This window comes from Stegostoma tigrinum, chromosome 5, assembly GCF_030684315.1.
Source record: "Stegostoma tigrinum isolate sSteTig4 chromosome 5, sSteTig4.hap1, whole genome shotgun sequence".
Taxonomy (NCBI): Eukaryota; Metazoa; Chordata; class Chondrichthyes; order Orectolobiformes; family Stegostomatidae; genus Stegostoma; species Stegostoma tigrinum.
In genome coordinates this window covers 102,691,773-102,711,473 of record NC_081358.1, presented here as the reverse complement: position 1 = coordinate 102,711,473, position 19,701 = coordinate 102,691,773, and the positions used below count along the sequence as shown (strand labels likewise).

At 42.8% G+C, this 19,701-nt stretch overlaps 1 protein-coding gene across 5 annotated transcripts in view; it reads left to right on the top strand.

The window, feature by feature from the left end:
- The window catches only part of LOC125451671 (CMP-N-acetylneuraminate-beta-galactosamide-alpha-2,3-sialyltransferase 1-like), a 78,245-nt gene that overhangs the window by 46,302 nt on the left and 12,242 nt on the right, over positions 1–19,701 (top strand). For all 5 annotated transcript variants that reach the window (XM_059646177.1, XM_048529132.2, XM_059646176.1 and 2 more), the window contains 3 exons: positions 10,583–10,776; positions 17,849–18,028; positions 19,523–19,568. In XM_059646177.1, coding sequence (XP_059502160.1) covers positions 10,583–10,776; positions 17,849–18,028; positions 19,523–19,568 — 420 coding nt within the window. The remainder of the gene's footprint in view (positions 1–10,582; positions 10,777–17,848; positions 18,029–19,522; positions 19,569–19,701) is intronic.

Here is a 19,701-nt window from a genome sequence, read left to right as displayed (position 1 = left end):
CCACCACTGCTTGATATACTGTCGTAATAGTGAACACACATTATTAACATCCTGCGGGTTACCTTTGACCAGAAGCTCAACTAGACTTGCCATATAAACACAGTGTCTACAAGAGTAGATAAGAGGCGAGGAATACTGTTGCGAATAGCTCATCTACTGACTTGGCAAAGTCTGCCCACCATCCACAAGGCACAAGCCAGGAGTGTGATGGAATATGGCCCACTTGCCTGGATGAGTGCAGCTCTAAAAACATTCAAAAGCATGACACCACCAGGACAAAGTAGCCCACTTTATTGGCACCACATCTGGATACATAAGCTCTGTCCACCACTGATGCTCAGTCGCAGCAGCATGTACTACCTACAAGATGCACTGCAGAAATTCATGAAAGATACTGAGACAGCATCATCCAAACCGACAACCACTTCCATCTAGAAGGAGAAGGGCAGCAGATACATGGGGACACCACCACCTGGAAGTTCCCTTCAAGCCACTCATCATGCTGACTTTTAATTCAACAAAAGCCCAATAAATTTTTAATAAAATTATCAGTATGAAACAACATTGTTGCTGTTTCTTGTACTGGAATGTGGCCAAAATCACCTCATCATGATAGTAATACAACAAAACAAACAGAAAGCATCAGGATTTGATTTCTGAGCAAGTGTTAAAAATAGGGTCTACTTCATTGCCACTGAAGTTCTAAGATTCACTTAAAACACAGTTTTGCAATGTGGTCGAGGGCCTGGAATTATGCGGGTCAACTCAGATTTGAGATTTACCATACAATGTACAACATAAAAATTATGCAGTAAAAGTAGCCACCCATCTGGAACCCTTCTGATCTCATTGATCTTAGTAGGATAATAGGTCAGTACAATATCATGGGCTGAGGGGTCTGCACTGTGCTGCAGTGTTCTGTGTTCTATGTACTTAAGGTCATAATGACCATAGCACCAGCTTACACAGTTTCCAAATGATCTAATACAGATTATAGGTCACGTCTTCTCAACAAAATCATTAAAACTTAAAGCTGAATACTGAACAGAGTTTGGGCAGTAACAGCAAGTTTTGTTTTGAACAAATCACTCTTGGCACAAATGTCAAACTTAAAATATTAACTGTCTTCTAAATGAGAGGGCTAATTGAGCCAGGTCAAATAGAAAGGATGTCATGTATCCTCAGCCAGAAGTGTGAAAGTAGATGATTCACCTCAGCAGGCTCCTGATGTCCCAGGCATCACAGATACTAGTCTTCCGCCAATTCAGTTCACACACTGTGATATCTGAAAAGAACTGATGGCAAAGAATACAGCAAAGGCTATGGGCCCTGACAACATTTTGTTCACAGTTTCTGTGGCCCTAGCCGAGCTGTTTCATTATAGTGGGTTGGAGGTACAACACAATCATCGACCTGAAGATGTGGATAAATGCCCAGATATTGCCTGTGCACCAAAACCAGAACATATCCAATTCAATTAATTACCATCCTATCAGTCTACTCTCGAGCATCAGCAAAGTGATGGAAGCGACCATTGACAATGCTATTCGTCAGCACCTGCAAGGGAATAATCAGCTTGCTAATGTTCAAAATTGGCGTGTGTAATAGCGACACTGAACTCATTACAGCCATGGTCCAAAAATGGACAGCAGAGGTGAAAGCAGCTGCTCTTGACATCAAGGCCACACTTGACTAAATATGGTATCAAGGAACCTGAGCAAAACGAGAGGCAATGAGAATTGGGGAAAGGAGTCCAATGGCAGGAGTCATATCTGGCATAAAGGAAGATAGTTGTGGTTGTTGGAGGTTAATCATCTCAGCTTCAGGACTTTTCTACGTGGGTTCCTTAAGATAGTATCCCAAGCATCTTCCATTCCTCCAACAAGACCTTCCCTTCGTCATAACAATAGTGGGGCACTACAAAGATCTGTGCTTGGACCCCAGCTTTCGCAATTTATATTTGTGATTTAAATGAGGGAACTAAATGTAATATTTCTAAGTTTGCAGAAGACACAAAGCTGAGTGGAAAGGTGAGCTGTGAGAAGTACTCAGATGCTTCAGAGTGATTTGGATATGTTGAGTGAGTGGACAAGTGCATACCATGTGCAAATATTGTGGATAAATGTGAGGTAGGAAAAATATGTGGTAGCAAAAACAGGAAGGCAGATTATCAGCTGAATGGTGATAGATAGGGAAAGGATGTGGTTCAATGAGATCTGGGTGCCGTTGTACACCTGTCACTGAAAGTAAGCATGCAGGTTCAGCAGGAGGTGAAGATGGTAAATATATATTCACCTTCATAGGAAAGCACTTTGAGTACACGAGCAGGGATTTTTGAATGCAATTATACAGGGATTCGGTGAGATCACACCTGGAATATTGTGTGCAATTTTGTCTCCTTATCTGAGGGTGGATGTTCTGATTATGGACAGAGTGTAATGAAGTTTTACCAGGCTGACTCCTGGGACAGGAGAACAGATGCTTGAAGATGGACTGGATTGTTTAGGACTATGCTTCCTGGAATTTAGAAGAATGCGGGGACATCTCATAGAAACCTATAAAATTCTCATAGGATTAGGCAGGGTTATCACTGGAAGGATACTTCCAATGACTGCAGAGCACAAAACCAGGAACCACAATCTAAAGATACAAGTTCAGCCATTTGGGACTGAGATGAGGAGTAAGGAGTGTGATGAGCTTGTGGAATTCTCTGCCGCAAAAAGCAGTTGAGGCCAAAACATTGAATGTTTTCAAGGAGTCACATATAATTCTTAAGGCTAAGGACATCAAAGGATATGGGGCGAAAGCAAAAACAGATTGTGTGTTAGATGATCAGCCCTGATCATATTGAATGTAGAGCAGGCTTGAAGGCTGATTAGCTTCTATTGCCTATGTTCCTGTCTTCATTGATAGTTGTACAATGTACAGTCCCGTTTGTGACCACTGAAGTTTCTAAAGCAGTCTATATCCATGCTCAGAATGACCTGGGCAACATTCAACCTTGGACTGATAAGTGGCAAATAACATTCTTTCCACACAAGTGCCAGGCAATGACCACTTCCAACAAGAAAGAATCTAAATATTGCCCCTTAACATACAATGGCATTACCATTGCTGAATCCTAACCCCTGTCAATAACCTGGGGGTTACCATTGACCAGAAAACGAATTGGAGCAGACATATAAATACTGTGGTTACAAGAACAGGCTAAGAATTCTGTGGCAGTTCGCTCACCTACTGAATCCACACAGCCTATCCACCATCTGTTGGTTAGTAGTGTGTTTGGATGAGCTCCAATAATATTCAAGGAAGCTTTACACCATGAAGGAAAATGCAGCCCGCTTGATTGGCACCACATTCACAAACATCCACTGCCTCCACCACTGACACTCAGTAGCAGCAATACTTACTGTCTACAAGATGTACTGAAGAATTTCACCAAGGCTCCTTAGATAGCACCTTCCAAACCCACAGCCACTTCCATCTAGAAGGACAAGGGCAATAGATGCACGGGAACACCACCAACTGCAAGTTCCCTTCCAAGCCATTCACCATCCTGACTTGGAAATACATCATCATTCCTTCAGTGTCGCTGGGTCAAAATCCTGGAACTCCCTCCCTAACAGCATTATAGGTCTACCGACAACATGCACTGCAGCAGTTCAAGAAGGCAGCTCACCACCACCTTGCAAAGGGAAACTGGGAATGGGGAATCAATACTGGCTTACAATGCCTATACCTCATGAATGATTTTTTAAAAATGTATATATTATATTCTTGCAATCAAATGTTTGCCATTTTTGCACAATATGTTTCCTCTGTTTATTTTGATGGTGCTGCCTTTTGCATCTCACATTGGACATTAGCTTTCTTGACTTTTTTTTAGCTGCCTTAGCAGCTGACCATTTGAATTGGATTTCAGTGCAATTCTGCATGGTACTAATTATCGAACACAGACATTAAATCCTTTGAGACAATCGTAAGGAACACATCTGAGAAATGTACACATATTGAAACCTAACGGATTTATAAGCTATGTCAATTGGAGCAGTTCATCAGATCATGATCTAATTAACCCAATCTAGTAATTCTGTTATTGGCAGCATCCAAAGCCAACTTCTTGGAACTACTTGAGTACATGGTGAGGGATGGAAAACCTCATTTTGCCCTTGTTATATGTCATTGCTGTGGGATGCACTGTCATTTTGTCGGTCAGTTTCTAGCCAGTGTTTGCAAAAATTCTGCATTTCCCCCTAATTTTGAGCAGTCGTTCAGCATCTGATGGACTTTCTCTCACACATGCACCCACTCTGATGGATTCTTACAGACACACACAAATCCCAACTCTGACGTGCACCCACTCTGACAGACCTTCACACACATACACCCATTCTGACAGACCCTCACACACGCACACCCACTCTGACAGACTCACACACATACACCCACTCTGACAGACCCTCACATACGTACAACCGCTCTGCGAGACCCTGACACATGTACACCCACCCTGACAGACTCACACCCGTACACCCACTCTGATGGATTCTTACAGACACACACAAACCCCAACTCTGACAGACCCTCACGCACACATACACCCATTCTGACAGACCCTCACACACGCACACCCACTCTGACAGATTCACACATGTACACCCACTCTGACAGACCCTCACACACGCGTACACCCACTCTAACAGACTCACACACGTACACCCACTCTGATGGATTCTTACAGACACACACAAACCCCAACTCTGACATATCGTCACACACATACACCCACTCTGACAGACCCTCACACACACGTACACCCATTCTGACAGACCCTCACACACGCACACCCACTCTGACAGATTCACACATGTACACCCACTCTGACAGACCCTCACACACGCGTACACCCACTCTAACAGACTCACACACGTACACCCACTCTGATGGATTCTTACAGACACACACAAACCCCAACTCTGACATATCGTCACACACATACACCCACTCTGACAGACCCTCACACACGCACACCCACTCTGACAGACCCTCACACACACGTACACCCATTCTGACAGACCCTCACACACGCACACCCACTCTGACAGATTCACACATGTACACCCACTCTGACAAACCCTCACACACACGTACACCCACTCTGACAGACCCTCACACACACGTACACCCACTCTGACAGACTCTCACACATGTATACCCACTCTGATAGACTCATTCTCACACATAGACTCAGTCAGAGTGAGTCTTTCTCATGCATACATTTACTCTGATGGACTGTCTCTCATAAGTACACCCTCTCTGACGGATTCCTACACACACACATTCACCCACTCTGAAAGTCTCTCTGTTACACATACGCCCACTTCTTTGGATTCTGTCTCACGCAGACACCCACTCTAACACACCCTCACACATGTACACCCACTCTGACGGATTCTCACACATACACACACAAATAGAAGAAGGGTCTGACCCAAAGCGTCAACTTTCCTGTTCCTGTGATGCTGCCTGGCCTGCTATGTTCCTCCAGATCCACACTGTGTTATCTCTGACTCCAGCATCTGCAGTCCTCACTCTCTCTGCTGCTTACATCCCACTGAGTGCTGCTCGTCCAATCATAGGGCCTATTCCTTCTGTATTTCTTGTTACTCGGTAAGAGAGAGCCTTTGATTAGACAAAAAGCTTTGTAGCATCTTTCAAAAACACACTTAAGCTGGTCTCATGTACTTTGGGCAAAGCTAGGCAGGCACATTCAGCCCTGGGGACTCGTATTGAGCCAGCTGGAGTTAAAAACATAAGGGAACTGCAATTTTCCACTCCTCCATAATCAAGTACCCTTGCTGCCTTCACTCCTACATAAAGTTAATTATTTGGGTGTATCTGGGAGTAAGGTGGAAGCCAATGCATGACATAGTCACACTTCAAATGTGGAACAAATCTGAGGAATAAAATAATCTTTTCTCATTCAGTTTTCTCAATGGCTTTTGATGTATCAAAGAGTATCTGTAAAGCTATGTGACACCTTTTGAATGCCAAAGGCTTCTCAAATTTAATCAATTGGATTTCTCACAAATGTCTCAGTTGAACCTGCCGCTCCCACATTGACAGTATTTACTGTGAGCTGAATTCTCTGCCATCACTCTCTTCCTCCAGGTGTGAAATGTAACAAGGGAAATGGCTGGGAAAACATGAAGGGTGAGTGGAGTCCGTTCAGAGAGAGGTCGCAGCAATAGGGCCCTCAGGGTGCATGGCATTTGCTGCAGACTTCAAGTCCTTTGTCCTGATGCCATTTCCTGGGGATGTGTAAGGTCCAGTGTTGACGTGGCTTTGTATGTCCCAGGACTCTGTCTTGGAACAATGCCAGATGCTGGAGTGGGAGGTGATTCTCTCCTAGCATCTATGAAGGTCAGCTGCTTTGAACATCAATGTAACTGGCTCCTTCAAGGGAGTGATGGGTGACCTGTAATAGATCTCCCTGTCATATATTCACAAATACATCAGGACAGTGATCAGTGTTTTCTGTTCAAGGCCACTGGTTCATTTCATTCCCAAATGACCAAGTTAATGTTCCAGCTTGTGCCATACCAGAACTGAGTTCTCCAAAGTGCAGGGTGTCACTGACTGTATGTCCATGGCACAGTGCTGCAGAATTCAACAGAAGCGGGTCAGTTTACTTAAGTTCAGGTCATCTGTGTCACCACTGTTAACACTTCCTGGCAGCTGCCACAACTCCTGCAATCCAGAAGCTTTCTCGTGCCAGGTGATGAGGTGATGTGCTGGATGCTGAGGAACTGGGTGAACAGAAGCAATTTTCCGAGGAGGAGGAAGGAATCATTGGAAAGGAGGAATCTCTCTTTGCTCATGAAAGATCTCAGAGGCATTGGGTACCATGAGTTACATTGCACCTGATTGACAACTGCCTCCAGTAGATGAGAGCTGGGTGCAGAAGACCATCATGATCATTGATCATGGTGGCACATTTATGGTTTGCGTTATCAAGGCTAACGTCAGCCCTGTTGGTTTTATTTATGTTCACTTTTGCTATCTGTAAAAGCTCATGTTCAAATTTGTCCAATTATTTTCCTGTATCTAATGTTCCCCTGTTGGACAGTGAGATGTTGCAGGTCTACAGTGAGGATTTGGGACAGGGCAGCACTGCAAAAGGTGGTAGTTAGGTGAGATGTTGCTACAGACAGATGAACTGTGTGGTGTGGTGGTTAAACAACAGGTAGGGTGAGGGAATGAGGTTGTATGTGTGAGGGAGTGTTAGCCATGTCAGCTGTGAATCGTGGGCAGTATGACTTTGTGACTGGTGTGCCACAACCTTGTTGGGGTGGGGCAAGGCCAGTTTGCCATTGCATGCCAGGCTTCACAGCTGCATTTCTCTGTCTTGCATGAGTGCAAATAATGTAGGTCTTTTGTCATATAGCTGCTGACTTATTCCAGAAATGGTAGGTGGTAATATGAGGGACAACATAGCTGTTCGGTATGTAGTTAATGAGGTAAGTTTGATATGATATGACCAGAGACCTCATTACACTTTGAGGTGAAAATTCTTCTAAAAACTTTGATGCAAGTCAGACAACAAAAAAAGCATAAGATTCAGCCCATTGTTTTTTGCATTTGTATTTTACCAATGTGCATCCTGGTAAGAGAGCGAGGACTGTAGATGCTGCAGTCCTGATGAAGGGTCTCGACCCAAAACATCAACTCTCCTGCCTCTCCGATGCTGTCGGACCTCCAGCTCTACACTATACTGGCTTAGCATCCTGCTGAATCCACTGCTCTTTCTAAAACAAGTTACATTTTTTTTTACCTTTTACAAAGTGAAAAAACCCAAAGAACTGCGGATGCTGAAACTCTGAAACTGAAACAGAAATTGCTGGACAATCTCAGCAGACCTGAGAGAGGCTGTGGAGAGAAATCAGAGTTAACGTTTTGGATCTAGTGACTTCTTCAGAACTATTGGTAGCTGGGAAAAAGTTGGTTTTTATGCAGAAGGTAGGTCAGTGAGGGGGTAAGGAGTAAATGATGGGTGGAGTTAGAGGCTAAAGAAAGAGAAGAACAGTTGGACAGACAACGGAATGGATAACAATCAACCAAGTAGAATGAATAGCTACCAATGGGGACTATTTGTGACTTACAGTGGGTTGTGTGTAATAGCAGGCCATGTGATAACAGAGTCTTGTGTATGGGGTAAAGTAAGAATGTGGGAGAAGGTGCCTCAAGCCCTTAAATAATTGAGCTTGATATTGAGTCCAGAAGGCTGTAGAGTTCCCAAGTGGAAAATATAGTGCTGTTCTTCCAGTTCGCACTGAGTTTCACTGGACCACTGTGCAAGCCTGAGGCAGAGATGTTGGCTCGGCAACAGCGTGGTGCATTGCACTGGTAGGTAACTGGAAGTTCAAGGCCTTATTTTATGTACATCTCCTCAAAAGAATTAACTCTATCTCTTCTTTTGATATCTACTGCAATTAAGAATACAACTCCACCCAGGTGTAATCGATGCCATAGAATGCTTCCAGAGGAGATTGTTGAACCTGAGTCCCAGCTGTTTAGATTTTTTTTAAGAAGTGGCAAAGTTTACAGATAACAGATTCTCTGAATGGTTGATGTTCTAAGTAGCCTTTTCACTAGACACAGGTTGAGGGAGAGACTGACAGCCTTGATTCTCCTTGCTATTGCCAGCACTTGTTACTTTCTCTCACTTCGCTGAGCAAACAACTGAAATATGTTAACTTCTACATTACAAGTTTAATATAACTGTCTTCTCTAAATTAAATGCACCACGGATGAACTTTTATATCCCCATTTGTGAATTTCATCTTGCAATTGTGAGTAAAACAAAAGATCTGAATTTCTTGACACCTTGGTGAGTTCAGTGCCTTTTGATTAAGATGTGGAAAATTGATCAGGTATATCCTGTACACAGAAAGCAGGACACATCCAACCTAGCCAAGTCTGCCCCAGTGTGCTCTCGATCATCAAAAAAGTGATGGAAAGTGTCATCAACAGCACTATCAAGCAGCACCTGCTCAGCAATAACCTGCTCAGTGATGCCCAGTTTGGGTTGGAGGAGGGCCACTCAGCTCCTGAGTGGATAATAGGAACTGCAGATGCTGGAGGATCCGAGATAACAAGGTGTAAAGCTGGATGAACACAGCAGACCAAGCAGCATCATAGGAGCAGAAAAGCTGACGTTTCGGGCCCAGCCCCTTCATCCACATTGATACCACTGGGCTGCAGGGTTCCCAAACGGAATATGAATTGCTATTCCTGCAACCTTTGGGTGGCATCACTGGATTTCACAAGCTTCAAAATCTTCCCTCCGCCTACCGCATCCCAAAACCAGCCCAGCGCGTCCCCACCTCCCTAGCCTGTCCTTCCTCTCACCTATCTCCTCCTCCCACCTCAAGCGCCCCCCCCATTTCCTACCTACTAACCTCATCCCGCCTCCTTGACCTGTCAGTCTTCCCTGGACTGACCTATTCCCTCCCTACCTCCCCACCTGGACTCACCTTTACTGGCTCCATTCCCGCCTCTTTGAACTGTCTGTCTCCTCTCCACCTATCCTCTCCTCTGTCCATCTTCTACTCACTTCCCCCTCCTTTTTTGATTCAGAAACCCCTTCCCCACCCCCATTTCTGATGAAAGGTCGAGGCCCGAAATGTCAGCCTTCCTGCTCCTAAGATTCTGCTTGGTCTGCTGTGTTAATCCAGCTCCACACCTTGTTATCTTCTGACTTCATAGTAGTTTCAATTCAAATATGAACAAACAAGTTGAATTCCAGAGATAAAGTGAGAATGACAGACCTTGATATAAAGGCCACATTTGTCCGGGTGTGTCATCAATGAGTTATAGCAAAACTGGAATCAGTGGGAATCAGGGAAGAATTCTCGATAACAAAGTGTGAAGCTGGATGATCACAGCAGGCCAAGTGGCATCTGTGCCCCTGAGATGCTGCTTGGCCTGCTGTGTTCATCCAGCTCCACACTTTGTTATCTTGGATTCTCCAGCATCTGCAGTTCCCATTATCTCGGGAAGAATTCTTACCTGGTTGGGGTCATGCCTGACACAAAGGAAGGTGGTTCTGGTGGTTTGGTTATTGCAGGTCAGTTATCTCAGTTCCAGGACATCTCTGCAAGAGTTCTGCATGATAGTATCCTAGGCCAAGCCATCTTCAGCTGCTTCATCAACAGCCTTGTGTATTTAGGTAATTTGGATAAGTGTACAGCATGTCTAAATTGTTTTACATGGCCACTAATTTAAAGATACCATCTTGAGTGTTGCCTGAGTAGGAGCTATTCAGATTAGTGCACAACATACAGCTTGGGGAATATGTTATTTGTTACTAAAGTCGTTCACTAATAAGACCTAAAACCATTCTTATAAATCAAAAGGAATTTATTTAAGTACATGAAGAAGAAAAAATACAGGATATAGTGAGTGAAGGGTTGTGATTAACTGGTGAAAAGAACTCAATGTGCTGAATTATTTGATTTCCGAGCAGCTCTATCGCATAACCTTATGAATCACTTACTTTCTAAATATTACCTTTGCACAGAGGCTACAAAGTGAAAGGAAGCCATCCAATTATAGCAGTGTCATGGAAGAACTATTTAAGCTGTTTCCAGGTGATGACAAGCTCATGGACCAGGGACCAAACAGATGTCGGACCTGTGCAGTCATAGGAAATTCTGGCAACTTAAAAGGTTCTAACTACGGGCCGTCAATTGACTCTAATAACTTAGTAATGAGGTAAGTCACTTGATGCTAAATTAGTATCTTGCCCAATTATTAGAGGCGCAAAATGCAAACTCAAAATTTGAATAAAATACAGCCCATAATGTGAATAGAACTTCTCAAACCACTAATTAACACTTCTTGTTTAAAATTTCTTTAACAAAAGCCGTTAAAAGAGAGGAGGACACAGCTTGGAAAGAAGTAAAACAGAAAATACGCAAGCTTTGTGAATTGAGTGCAAAGCTCAAATTCTATGCAGAAGGAACATGATTAATACAATGTTTCTCCTCTGTGTCTCTCTAATGTTTGATCGTTTGCCATAGATAGGACTTGTCAACTGCTAGAGATTTGAATCTGAGAGAAACTTGGGTCAGTTGGCAGCCTAAGCACTGGATCAGTAATAGTTTGGCCCACATTCCAAGATATGGAGCTCATCATAGCAGGATGCCACTCCCCTGCTGAGAAAGTGTTTCAGTAACAGAGAAGAATGCCTCCTATGATGAGACTTTAAATCGCGATCTTCAATATCCATGCCCGTTCCCCCATTCGCCCCCGAACCAATTAAATGTTCAAGATCCTAATACATTGTATTAATGAGCAGCAAATTATCTTTGTGTCCTGGTCAACAATACTTCTTCAAGTAAAAGAACCAATATAGCTTAGTCAATTGCTTAGTCATCCCAGTAGGATCCTGTTCCATTAAAAATATTCTCTTACATATTTTTACTGTAACTCAAAGCAATTATTTGTATGTGAAGTGGTATGAGACATCCTAGATATTGCTGTAATTAGATTAGGGAAAGCAGAGGGTTATGATGTTTCATTGGGTAATGCAGCATTCAGTGAAACTTTACACACAAAGGTCCCAAATTTTACTCACACTAATCTGGGACATTATTTGGTAGAGTATGGATTAATCTGCAAATTTGTCTTACTTGTGTGGGAACTGAAGTAATCTTCTCTGCACCCACCCAAATTTAGCACAGACGAAGAAGTAAACTTGGAACCTTCCTTGTCTGCATGGTTTAGCCGTTCAAAGTGCATTTATTACTCAATGTGGCACTGTCCGAGCCTAATATCTTGTTTAGTCCTACTTCTTGCCCTCCCTCAGTAATTCTCACTGAGATAAGTTCTACAGATGCCATTTGTCCCCAAGTAAGAACCTCAACCAAGTGACTGTTTGTTAGTTATGAACTATTACAGGCTAACCCACTGCCAAAGATGTAAAACAGCTTTGATTAAGTTACAATGTGGATTCCAGAATTGCATATATTCCTACAGCTTTACACAATTCCAGCATAACCTCCATGCTCTTAAACTCTAAGCCTTAGCTAATAGAGGCAAGTATCTGCTAAGAAAGCGTATGAGATACTTGATTTTATTGAGCAACCCATTGAATTTAAGAGCAGGGAGGTTATGCTGGAACTGTATTAAAAGTTAGTTGGGCAGTAGTTGGTTGTTGTGTATCATGTACAGACCTGGAATCCACTTTACAGGAGGGAGTGATTACACTGGAGAGAGTGCAGAGGAGACTTACCAGCATGTTGTCTGTGACGGAGAGTTTTAGTTATGTAGAGAGATTGGATAGATTGGGGTTGTTTGCCATGGAGCAGGGGAGACTGAAGGGGAACATCATGGAAATGTATAAAATTGAGGCCCAGTTACAATGTAAAAAGGAAGGAACTTTCCCCCTTGGTGTTCAGTGACTGCTTACGTAGATTTAAGGTCAGGGAAAGGAGGGTTTGAGGGGATATGAGGAAATATTTTTACACACAGAGGCTGGTGGCAGCTTGGGGCTCACCACATGTAAGAGTGTTAGAGGCAGAACTCTCGCAACATTTAAGAAGTATTTAGATGTGAACTTGCAGTGCCAAGACTGTGGGCCAAGTGCTCGAAAATGGGATTAGAATAGTAAGGTGATTGATTTTGGATGGCACAGACTTGATGGCCAAAGAGCCTTTTTCTGTGCTATGATTCTAAATGCTATTATATGTAGATTACATTTATATATTTTAATACTTTTTCTATATTTAAGTTATATATTTTGATTTAATAAAACTTGCCAAAGCATTTCATGGGAGCTTTAAAAAAGCAATGCATTTTCAATGACTTGCAGCAAAGGGTGAAAGCATTGAAACTTTCCCTATTGTGGTCATCCATCTCAGTTGCTGTGTTGCCTTGAATTCTCCTTTTCACTGGATCATGTGAAAAACAGCTAAGAATGTAGAATAGGCAATATCATCCCACCATGATAATCAAATTCCTAAGCGTGGGTTCAAAAGTGAAGAATGTAACCTTTGAAATCATTTCCATTTTGACCGTGCTTAAACAATGCAACAGTGTACCGACACCACAAAGCAAAGTGATGTTGAGCCACAACAATTATTAAGCCAAATGAACAAATTCTCTATTGAAGGAGTGAAGCCAGGTGCAGAGGCTTAGGGACTGGGTATTCTAGAGCTTGGAGCTTCGGGAATTGAAGGTACGACTGCCAAAAGTGGACTGACTAAAATTGGGGAAGGTAAAATGCTAGAATTACAGGAGCACAAACAGTCAGAAAGTTGTGATACTGAAGGAGATAACAGTGATAAGGAGAGGTGAGGCCAGGAAGGTTTGAGAATAAGGATGAATATTTTAAAGTCACAATGTTGCTCACCTTGCAAATCATATTAATCAGTGAGTGCAGGGTGATAGGGGAACAGGACTTAGTGTGACTTTAAGACATTAGCAGGGAGATTTTGAATGACTGTGCTACTTCAAGTGTACAAAGGGTGGAAAGTGGGAGGAATATATTTAAATAACTGAGCCTGGCATGATTCATTTTCACGAGGATATGAGGTGATTTGAGTCATGTTACAGAAATGAAAGTAGGAGCTGTTCTTGAGACATAAGTAATAAGTCAGAAGCTCAGCTTGTGACACTACAAAACCACAAAGCTGCAGCAAAACTGAACTAATTACAGCACAGAGATAACTCTCAGAGCTCCTAAATCAGTCTGAGGGCAAGAACTGAATGCTAATAATGCTGAGAGCAAACATAGAGAAAGCCTTGGAAATAATAAGGACTGAAGATGCTGGAAGTCAGAGTTGGTAAAATGTGGAGCCAGAGAAGCACAGCAGGTCAGACAATGTCAGAGAAGCAGGAAAGTCATCAGGACTGGGGAGGGGGAAGACAGCTCAGAAGTAAATAGAGGGAGGATGGTGGGTCAGGGGCAAAGGTATCATCTACTTAACCCAACTCGTCCTCACCCTTAACAATTTTTCCGTTGACTCCTCTCACTTATAACAAACCAAAAGAGTGGCTGTGGGCACCCGAGTGGATCCAAGCTATGCCTGCCTCTTCGTGGGATACGTGGAACAGTCCCTCTCCTGCAGTTACATTGGTACCAGCCCTCACCTCCTCCCCCACAATATTGATGACTGTATTGGTGCTACTTCGTGCTCCCACGAAGAACTCATCCACTTCACCAACGCCTTTCACCCTGACCTCAAATTCGCCTGGACCATCTCTGACATCACCCTCCCCTTCTTGGACCTCTCTGTCTCCATCTCCACCAACTGAATTTGCACCAATATCTGTTTCAAACCCATTGACTTCCACAACTACCTCAACTACACCTCCTATCACCTGCCCTCCTGCAAAGATGCGATCCCGTACTCCCAATTCCGCCACCACCGCATCATATCCCAGGATGAAGTATTCCGCTCCTGGACATCCCAGATGCCCTACTACTTCAAGGACCATAATTTCCCCTCTCCTACGATTCGTAATAACCTCAACCATATCACCTGCATTTCCCTCATTTCTGCCCTCAAATCACCTCTCCGCCAAAGACAATAAGGATAGAGTTCCCCTGGTCCTCACATGCCACTCCATCAATCTCCAAATCCAACACATCATCCTCCGCCATTTTTCCACCTGCAATCAGACCCCACCACTAAAAAGATATTTCCTACCCCTTCCCTATCTGCTTTCCATAGGGACTGCTCACTCTGCAACTCTCCCATCAGCTCTACACTCCCCACCAATCTTTCCACCATACCCGGCACCTTTCCCTGCAAGCGCAGGAAGTGCCGCACCTGCCCATTCACCTCCCCCCTCACCTCATCCAAGGCCCCAAACAATCATTGCAAATTCGACAGCGATTCACCTGCACATCTTCTAACCTGGCCTACAGCATCCGTTGCTCCCGATGTGGTCTCCTGTAAATTGGAGAGACCAATTGCAGACTTGTTGGCAGATTTGGGGAGCATCAGTGCTCTGTACACTCCAATCAACACCACCTTCCATTTGCCAGCCATTTCAACTCCCCCTCCCACTCCCTTGGTGGCCATTCTCATCCTGGGCCTCCTGCACCGTCAAAATGAGCCAACATGTAAACTGGAGGAACAACACCTTATATTCTGCTTTAGGTGTTTACAGCCCAATGGCTTCAACATAGATTTCACCAGCTTCAAAATCTCACCACTGTCAGCCTCATCCCATGTTCAACCCTCCCTCTCATTCCTGCCTCCTTGACCTGATACATTCTGTCCATTTTCTGTCTCACCTATCTGCTCCACTCTTCCCACCTATTTCCATCCCACCTACCTTCCTCCCTCTGTTTATTTCTGAGCTCCCATTCCCCTCCCCAGTCCTGATGAAGTGTCCAGACCTAAAATGTCAACTTTCCTGCTCCTTCGATGCTGTCTGACCTGCTGTGCTTCTCCACCTCTGCATTTTATTGAGAGAGAAAGCCTTGAAGTCATGTGGTTTCCATCCTAGGGTTTTAAGTATATTGGGCGAGAACATTACAGATTTAAAAAGCAATAGTTTTCTAAACTTTCTTGAAAATGGCCGAGTCCTGTTCCTAATTTGTATGTTCCTACTTGGTATATTGATTCAGGAAAGTTGGTTGAAAAGTTATGTGAACTGCGAAAACTGAGAGAGGGAAACCAGCCAGGTTGTAGTAAAAACAGGAATGCTGGAAATTCGCAGCAGATCTGGCAGCAAATGTTTCGAGCCAGGTACACTTCATCAAGATAGAGAATGTGCAAATTAGTTGGCTGAACATGCATTGCTGGTGGTGTTGTTTGGGGGTCTGTATTTTCACTCGTCATGAAGTCTCTGCACCTTATCAAAACTGTACCTGATTCATTAATTACGTGGACTTGCAGAACATGTTTAAGTCCCTAATGAAAAACTGTTTGCAAAAATTGAAACCCATGGAACTGAAGGCAAATTAGACAGCTGATTAGGAAATAGGTCAAATGAAAAAAGTCAGTGAGTCAGGTTAGTGGGAGGATGTGACAAGTAGAATTCCAAGGTGTGTATTGAAACCACAACTGTTCTCTATATTCCTCAGTTCTGAGGAAGAGTGGCTGATCCTGAAACATTAACTCTTATTTCTCTCCACTGATGCTGCCAGACCTGCTGAGCCTTTCCAGCAATTTCTGTTTTCATTCTCTATATTAATTAGATGATAAGACAAAAAGCCAACTGGCTGATGAAACAAAGCTGGCCATTTATAGAAGTGGAAAATTGGAAGGAGGTAGTGATGTATTGAGTAAATACGCAAAACTGTGACATATTGATCTTACTGTACCCAAATGTAAGATCATCCACTTTGGACCCAAAAAAAAAGAATAATGTGATTTCTAAATGTGGAGGCCCAGGAATGCATTGTTAAAATATAATGGAACAAGTGTAGAAACTAAGCCAAAACGTCTAATGGAATACAGGAGATAACAAGGTGTGGAGCTGGAGGAACACAGCAGGCCAGGCAACATCAGAGGAGCAGGAAAGCTGATGTTTCGGGACTGGACCCTTCTTCAGAAATTTTTGAAGAAGGGCCCTGACCCGAAATGCCAGCTTTCCTGCTCCTCTGATGCTGCCTGGCCCACTGTGTTCCTCCAGCTCCACACCTTGTTGTCTCACAATCCAGCATCGGCAGTTCCTACTATCTCTAATGGAATACAGGACTCTCTCTTAATACATAGAATGTAAAGAGGTTTGAAGTTATGCTTCAAATGCAAAGCGTTGGTTATACCATACCTTATACTGTGAGCAGTTCTTGTACCACATCTTAAGAAGGGTATATTTGCCTTTGTGGGTGTAGAGTGTAGATTTACTCTGACGAAATCTGAACCCCAAGGTTGAAGTGAAAGGAGAAATTTATCAAAAGGTTCATATATTGAGGGGTGACTTGACCTAAGTTTTCAAGAACTACTGAGAGAAACTATATCCACCAATTAGACAAGAGAGGATAGCCAAATAATTGGACCCAGAATAAAATTAAGAACGACTTCTTCACATAAAGAATAGTACAAGTTTGGAACTGACTCTTGTAAATAGTAGCTGATGCTAGAGCAATTGTTAGTTTTAAATCTGAGTTTTTTTTTGTTAGTCTAATGGTACTAAGGAGCACAAAGCAAAGGAAGACATAGAGGGTAACGTCACAAATCAGCCATGACCTCACTGAACAACAGAACTGGCTTGAGAAGCAAGAAGACCTACCACTACATAAATATTTTAAAGCACCCTCGATTATATGACAAAAATCAAAAGAACTGCGGATGCTGTAAATCAGGAACAAAAACAAAGTTGCTGGAAAAGCTCAGCAGGTCTGGCAGCATCTGTGGAGGAGAAAACAGAGTTAACGTTTCACGTCCGATGATCCTTCTGCAGAACTTATAACACTTGTCATAACCTCAGGAAGTTCCAAAGTGCCTTGCAGCCAATGAGTTATTTGGAAGTGTAGTTACTAATGTTACACGGTAAACACAACCTGTTCACAACAAACTCTGACAGACAGGAATATGATAAAACATAATTTTGATGATGCAGCTTTGAAGAATATGTATTGACCAGGACACCATGGATAATTCCCATACTTGTTTTGAAACTTATAGTATGCCCACCGTCATAAAGTAACTCAAATGGAATTGTTTTATCATTTACTTAATATCTTATACTCTTCTGAGATAAGCAGTTTTTGTCTAGACCTGAAACATCAGCCGTCCTGCTCCTCTGATGCTGCTTGGCCTGCTGTGTTCATCCAGCTCTACACCTTGTTATGTCTTCCTTTCTTTACTTCCTGTTTGCGTAGGATGAACACGGCAAGGACCACTGGCTATGAGGCGGATGTAGGCAGTAAAACTACACATCACTTCATGTACCCTGAAAGTGCTCAGAATCTCGCAGAAAACGTTTCTTTGGTTCTCATCCCTTTTAAATTATTGGACATCAAGTGGCTAATTAGCGCTTTCACAACAGGCAACATCACTCGGTGAGTGAATAACTTAATCTTGGGTAAGGAACAATGGTAAGCAAGATTCAACTCACGGTAGTCAGTTTCCCTCCTTTTTTATTATGTTTCTATCCCTTTCCTGCCTCCCTGAATTGAGAAGACATTGACACATTCTAAGTTAGTGCCTGCGACCCTCCTACTTCTGCTGAAGTACTCACTACCCATGTATAAGACTAACAACCAGAAAAAGAGAATAGGGTAAAGGAGTCATTCTCATGGTGATAAACCATAACTAAATCAGCCCCAGATGTTCACAATACATCAATGATTTGGATATGGGGACCAAATATAACATTTCCACATTTGAAGATGACAGAAAGCTAAGCAGAATTGTGTTCTGTGAGGAAGATGTAAGACATTTTCAGGAGGATTTTGACAAACTTAATCATTAAGCAAGTTTGTGGCATATGGAATATAATGTGGAAAAATGTGATTTTATTGACTTTGGTAGGAAGAACAGATTGAAGTCTAGTTCCTAAATGGTGAGAGGTTGGAAAGTGTAAACGTGTGAGGGGATTTGAGTGTCCTTGCCAAGCTGTTAGGAAGGCTTAATGGAAATGTGAGCCTTTATAACAGAGATTTGAGTGTTGCAATAATGAAGTCTTGCTTCAATTGGACAGAAGCTTGGTTAGATAGCAGCATGCATCCCTTACATTTGTCTTTTTTTTTGCAATTTCTAGCCTAGGTTATGATTTAATTTTGAGATGTGCATTCTCTGTCCCTTGCTGTCACGGTCGGTTTGTCATTTCCCATATTAGTATCTTTCTTGCTTTGTCTCTGCTCTTTGATTTACCACATTTTCCCAAATTTCATCTGCTGTCCTGGCTGTTCAATTTAGAACCCTCTCAACTTCCTGAGTTATGTGGCTTTCATATCCTTTCTTAAGTCCAGATCACTTTTAGGATTTAAACAGTATATTTGGTTAAATGTCAAATACAAAAAAAATTATAATTTTAGAAAAGGTTTAAAGTTTCCCTTAGTGACCCACTCTGTTCTTAGTCATGATTAGATTAGAATCCCTACAGTGTGGAAACAGGCCCTTTGGCCCAACATGTCCACACCGCCCCTTGAAGCATCCCACCCAGATCCATCCCAGTATAATTCACACAACCCTGAACACTATGGGCAATTTAACATGGCCAATCCACCTAGCCTGCACATCTTTGGACTGTGGGAGGAAACTGGAGCACCCGGAGGAAACCCGCACAGACACGGGGAGAACGTGTAAACTCTGCACAGACAGTCCCCCAAGGCTGGAATTGAACCCGCATCCCTGGCGCTGAGGCTGCAGTGCTAACCACTGAGCCATACTGAGGTGTGGTGTAGACCATTAATTAAAATAAATCCATTTCTGAGTTGGTCAGTAAGATACAATTCAAAATAATTTTGTTCAGTTAAAATTGTTGTAGTTATCTTTAGTTGTTTACTTAGATGAATTAATTACACTTTCTGCATTTATTCTTTCATGTTCAGTACCTATATACCAGTAATGCGTCACATCAAGGCAGATAAAGATAAGGTGAGTTGAAATTTATTTCTTTATATAATTGTGAAAATACATGTCAAAGATTTTTGGTTGCTGGCTGAGGATGTGTCTCTCTGACCATGCTGAAATAGTAATGGTTGACCTGATCCCAGAGCGTAGTTAAATG